This window comes from Mus pahari, chromosome X, assembly GCF_900095145.1.
Source record: "Mus pahari chromosome X, PAHARI_EIJ_v1.1, whole genome shotgun sequence".
In the NCBI taxonomy this organism is placed as follows: domain Eukaryota; kingdom Metazoa; phylum Chordata; class Mammalia; order Rodentia; family Muridae; genus Mus; species Mus pahari.
In genome coordinates this window covers 29,032,740-29,038,289 of record NC_034613.1, presented here as the reverse complement: position 1 = coordinate 29,038,289, position 5,550 = coordinate 29,032,740, and the positions used below count along the sequence as shown (strand labels likewise).

Below are 5,550 nucleotides of genomic sequence, written 5' to 3'. Positions count from 1 at the left end.
GAGGGAGGGAGGGAGGGAGGGAGGGAGAAAACATGTTCTAAGTTGGGCATGGTGGTGCACTCAGGAGGCTGAGGCATGGGGACCTCATGTTTGAGGCCAGCACAGGCTCTATAGAAAGACTTTGTCTAAAGCCATGCTCATCTGTATTTTGTAGACAAGAAATGGAGAAAGAAAAGTGCTAAGTCAACTGTCTCTAAGTCTGTGCAGATACCCACTGCTCCCCTCTCTCCTCCTCAAGCACATAAAGCCCTAACCTCAGAATGATGACAAGAAAATGTCAAGCTGTAGGCATTGATGGCAGATAGTTCTGGGTTTGAGCTCCTGGCAATTCCCAGGGCACCCTCTGTGTCTCACTTCATGCAAACATAATATGAAGCAGTAATACCTACCTTAGGACACTAGTGCAAGGTGGAGACAGCTTGATGCAGTGACTTGCACAGCATGCAAATGCTCAAATGCTTTTTGGCTGAAGAAGGTCACCTCACCAGTCCTCCAGGCACACCTGGGCCTGCATCTCCTCCTGGGAAGAAGTTATGCTTGCTTCGTACAGCTTAGCTCTGCTACTGAGGTAGAATAGCATGTGGGACTCACCATTCTCTCTCCTCTCAAATTCCTTTCTCTTATGGACAGAGGCCATGGCTCGCCCATTGTTGAAACTGCCTTCGTTGCTGTGGCAGCACTTGTAAACATTCTCTTTAGGAACCTTGGGGCAGTACTGCTGAGAGACTGCTAAGGCCTCCTCTGCTTCTGCTTCAAAGAAGAATCGGCTCATTTGGGTATTGGGGTTTCTTTGCTAAGGGGGAGGCCTGAAAGGGGGCTTGAAGTGGTTCTATTAATCATCCAGACCCCAAAGACACTAATGAAAGAGACACCTACAAATGATATGCATCCATTGATGGGTGAAGATAAGTCCCTCCCTCCCTCCTTCCCTTCTTTCTTTTATTCCTTCTTTCCTTCCTTCCTTCCTTCCTTAGTTCCTCCTCCTTTTCTGGTTTTTTGTTGCTTTGGAGAGAGGGGTATATGTAAGCCAGACTTGCTGGTTTCAAACTTGCTATATAGCCAAAAATGACTGTTTCTTTCAGCAGATAGTCCCGCTTTCCACCAGCTGCAGAAGAGGAAACTGAGGTGGAAGGGAACTGAGTGGACACTGAACATATTAAGGCCTAAATGAGCATTTAGTCTGTAATTATTACAGGAATACTTAAAGATTGTGTTTGATTGATTGTCACGGGAAACTTGGTTTCCTTGTGCAGAGTGCACCGTACCCTTGGGACAAAAGATGCTAGAAAAGGAAACAGGGTTGCCTTTCATGAAAGGGTCTTACAGGGAGCATGAGATGGCTCAGTGGATAAACGTGGTGGTCCCCAGAACTCACATGGTGAAAGGAGAGAAATGGCTTCTGCAAGTCACCCTTTGACCGCCCACACATGCTGAGTCTCCCCAGTTCAAGAGATGAATGGGAAAACTATGACTTTAAGATGAGGCTTGCAGAAACAAGGGCATTCTGATCTATATGACGGTGAGGAAAGGTCTTTGGAAGCCTGGTTTTTTGTTTGTTTCTTTCTTTCTTTCTTTCTTTCTTTGTGTGTTTGCTTGCTTGCTTTTCAAGACAGCATTTCTTTGTGCTGCCACTAGCTCTGGAGACCAGCCTTACCTGAAGTCACTAGAGCCGCCTGCCTCTGCATCCTGAAAACTGAGATTACAGGTGTACCCCACCATGTTGGGCTGGAAGTTTCCTATTTAATTTATATTGTTTTGCATTTATTTCTTTTCCTAGCACCTATATCAGCTGGCTCACAACTGCCTGTAACTCCAGTTCCAGGGGATCCGGTGTCTTCTTTCAGTTATGTCTCCTGTATGAGCACAGTACCTTTACCTACACTTACGTACACTCACATAAGGCACATATACTCATCCATAAAATGAAATAAACATTTTTTTCAAGTTATCATACTAAAATTAAGATAGTTGGTCAGGGAAAATAAAGATGTGGCCATAGGAGAGAGGGAAGCAAATGAAACTTCAGCTTGCTGGGAGTTGGGGAAAACCAGACTGAAAAGTTGTAGAAGACAGCAGCCCTGAGAAGCTGGAAACTTCTGTAGGCCTCCAGTCACAGGTGCCCCATACAGGAAAGCCATCATGGAATACTTTACCTCTCACAAATCTGTCAGCATGCACTTCCTTGTGTATGGCCTCTTGAGGACATTAGAGGGCACTAGAGAGTCATTTAGTGAATGTGGAAAATAGCCAGTGTCCATTTCATTCATAGGGTCATGGTGGTTAAATGAAACACGGCACATTAAATAATCCCAAATTGGAAGCTTTATTTATAATAAATAACTTGCTCAGTTTGGAAAGGCATATACTACCATTCCCTCCTTCCATTTAAAGATTTGTTAGCAAGAAGGCTGGACACGGGCCTTGTACACCTTTAATCAGGCAGGCAGATGGCTTTTTTGTGAGATCAAGGCCATCCTGGTCTACACAGGAAGCTCCAAGTCAGCCAAAGCTACACAATGAGACCTGGAAGAAAGAAAGAGAGAGAGAGAGAGAGAGAGAGAGAGAGAGAGAGAGAGAGAGAGAGAGAGAGAGAGAGAGAGAGAGAGAGAGAGAGAGAGAGAGAGAGAGAGAGATTTGCCTGCTAGAAATGATTTCTCAGAAGTGAACAGTTCTGAGTGAAGGGAAGGGAAGTGAAGCAAGGAAAGTGAGTCCAAGACTCAAGAGGGAAAGACATATAAAGGGGAAAAATGCCTGATAGACACACCGCTGTTATGTGATAGACCCCTGGCCCATAATCCCGAGAGACCAATGTTCACATTATCAGTAGATGCTGAAGGTATTTGGAAAACTTGAACTACATTTATGACTTTTAAAAACGTCTTCAGCCAGGTGGTGGTGGTGCATGCCTTTAATCCTAGCACTCGGGAGGCAGAGGCAGGTGGATTTCTGAGTTCAAGGTCAGCCTGTCTACAGAGTGAGTTCCAGGGCAGCCAGGGCTACACAGAGAAACCCTGTCTAGAAAAACAAAACGAAACAAACAAAAATGTCTTCAAACAAGAACAAAATTTTTCCTTTTTTAAACAAAAGATTTGTTTATTCTTTCTTTATGTGTGAGTGTCTTGCCTGCATGTATACTTGTGCGCCACATGTGCAAATCCTGGTTCTCTGGAAGAGCAGTCTGTGCTCTTAACCACTGAACCATCGCTTCAGCTCCATTTTTTTTTTCAAGACCAGATTTCTTTGTGTAGTCCTGGCTAACCTGGAACTCCCAGAAATCTGCCTGCCTCTGCCTCCCAAGTGCTGGGATTAAAGGTGTGTGCCACCACCACCTGACCCATTTACTCCTTTTTGGCAAGGTGTCACTATGTAGCTCAAGTTGGCCTCCAACTCACAATTTCCTTCTCCTGCCTCAGCCTTTCAAATACTGGGACAGGCATATGCCATATCACCATGCACAGCTCTCTCTCTCTCTCTCTCTCTCTCTCTCTCTCTCTCTCTCTCTCTCTCTCTTCCCCCCTCTCTCTCCAGGGTCTTATATAGCTCAGGATGGCCTCAGATCTGCTATGTAGCTAAGGATGATGTTGAACTTTTGGTCCCTTGTCTTTCGCTCACAGGTAGAATTACAGATGTGCCTATAGTTCCACACCTGGTTTATCCATATATTTGGGGATTTGTGTTTTGGGTTGTTGGTTGGTTGGTTTGGGGGTGTTTGGTTGGTTTTGGTTGGGGTGGCACTGTCTTGGTATACAGCCCTTAGTCAGCCTAACATGCACTGCATAGCCCAGAGTGACCTTGAACTTGTAGCCATCCTTCTACCTCAGCCTCCCAAATGCTAAGATCACAGGGGTTTGCCACTATTCCCAGCTTTAAGTCTCAGATCATGGGCAGACATCATCTTTTTTTAAAAAAAGATTTATTTATTTATTATATGTAAGTACACTGTAGCTGTCTTCAGACACCCCAGAAGAGGGAGTCAGATCTTGTTAAGGATGGTTGTGAGTCACCATGTGGTTGCTGGGATTTGAACTCTACACCTTTGGAAGAGCAGTCGGGTGCTCTTACCCACTGAGCCATCTCACCAGCCCAGGCAGACATCATCTTATATGGTGCAAAAGCAGAAAGCAGTAGCCACTGGATCAGATACATAGGAGAATGTTCATCACCTTGGCTTCCATGTGATAACCAAAGCGAATAAACATAAGAGATACATATGTTCTAGAAAAGAAATGGTAAGAGTAATAGTTACTTTGAAATAATAGAATTATGGGCTGGAGAGATGATTCAGCGGTTAAGAGCACTGACTGTTCTTCTAGAGGTTCTGAGTTCAAATTCCAGCAACCACATGGTGGCTCACAACCATCCGTAATGAAATCTGATGCTCTCTTCTGGGGTGTCTGAAGACAGCTACAGTGTACTTACATAAAATAAATAAATGATTTTTAAAAAAAGAAATAATAGAATTATATACCTAGAAAAGTCAAGATAGAAACACATTGATCTGCTGCCATGCCTCTTGACAGCATTTATGTGCATGTGTGTGCACATGCACGTGCGTGTGCATTGCTAGACATGGAATTCAAGGCTTCTCAAGGCTATGTAAATGATCTACTACTGGAATGTGCTTTCATTCCCTCAATTCACTACTTTAAAAAGAAAGTCATGTGCTAGGAGCACTCAGGAGACAGACAGGGGTGGAGCTCTGAGTTCAAGGCCAGCCTGTTCTACAATGTGAGTTCTAGGACAGTCGGAACTACATAGGGAAACCCTTCCTCAAAAAAACAAAAACAAAAACAAAAAAACAAACAAAAGACAAGGTCATGTAATGTTCTTCTAAGTTTGGTTCCTAGCACTCATATGAGGTAGCTTAAACCACACACCCATAACCACAATTCCAGGACAATCTGAAGCCTTCTTTTGGTATCTCCAGGCATCTGTATCCACATGCACAAACAAACCCGCGTACATATAATTAAAAATAGAATCTCAAATCTCAGATCAAATGGGTCAGCAGCAAGGTCTACCTCCCACCCTTCCTTCCCAGTCTCTCCTTAAGAAGCAGCAAGTGTTGCCTGAGGATTTTGATCTTCCAGGAGACAAAGTATAGAGGTTGGAGAGATGACTAAGTGTTGTTCTTTTTTGGTTTGGTTTGGTTTGGTTCTGTTTTGTTCGCTTGGTTTTGTTGCGCTGTTGCTCTCATAGAAGACCACAGTTGGCTTTCCAGTGCTCCACATGGTGGCACAAAACTCTGTAACTCTTGTTACAGAGGATCCGGTGCTTTCGTCTAACCTCTGAAGGCACCAGACATACACTTAGTGTACAGATATGCATGTAACCAAAATATTCATACACATAAATAACTAAAAACATTCTTTAAAAAGGAGAATGTGTACTTAATATAAAAATGTTTGTGGGGCTGGTGAGATGGCTCAGCAGGTAAGAGCACCCGACTGTTCTTCCAAAGGTCCTGAGTTCAAATCCCAGCAACCACATGGTGGCTCATAACCATCTGTAACAAGATCTGACTCCCTCTTCTGGAGTGTCTGAAGACAG

General features: G+C 44.0%; 1 protein-coding gene across 1 annotated transcript in view; it reads left to right on the top strand.

The window, feature by feature from the left end:
- The first annotated feature begins 1,513 nt into the window (after positions 1-1,513).
- Positions 1,514-5,550, top strand: part of Akap14 (A-kinase anchoring protein 14) — a 19,191-nt gene continuing 15,154 nt past the window's right edge. The window contains exon 1 of the mRNA XM_021188193.1: positions 1,514-1,519. Within this exon, the coding sequence (XP_021043852.1) occupies positions 1,514-1,519 (6 nt within the window). The remainder of the gene's footprint in view (positions 1,520-5,550) is intronic.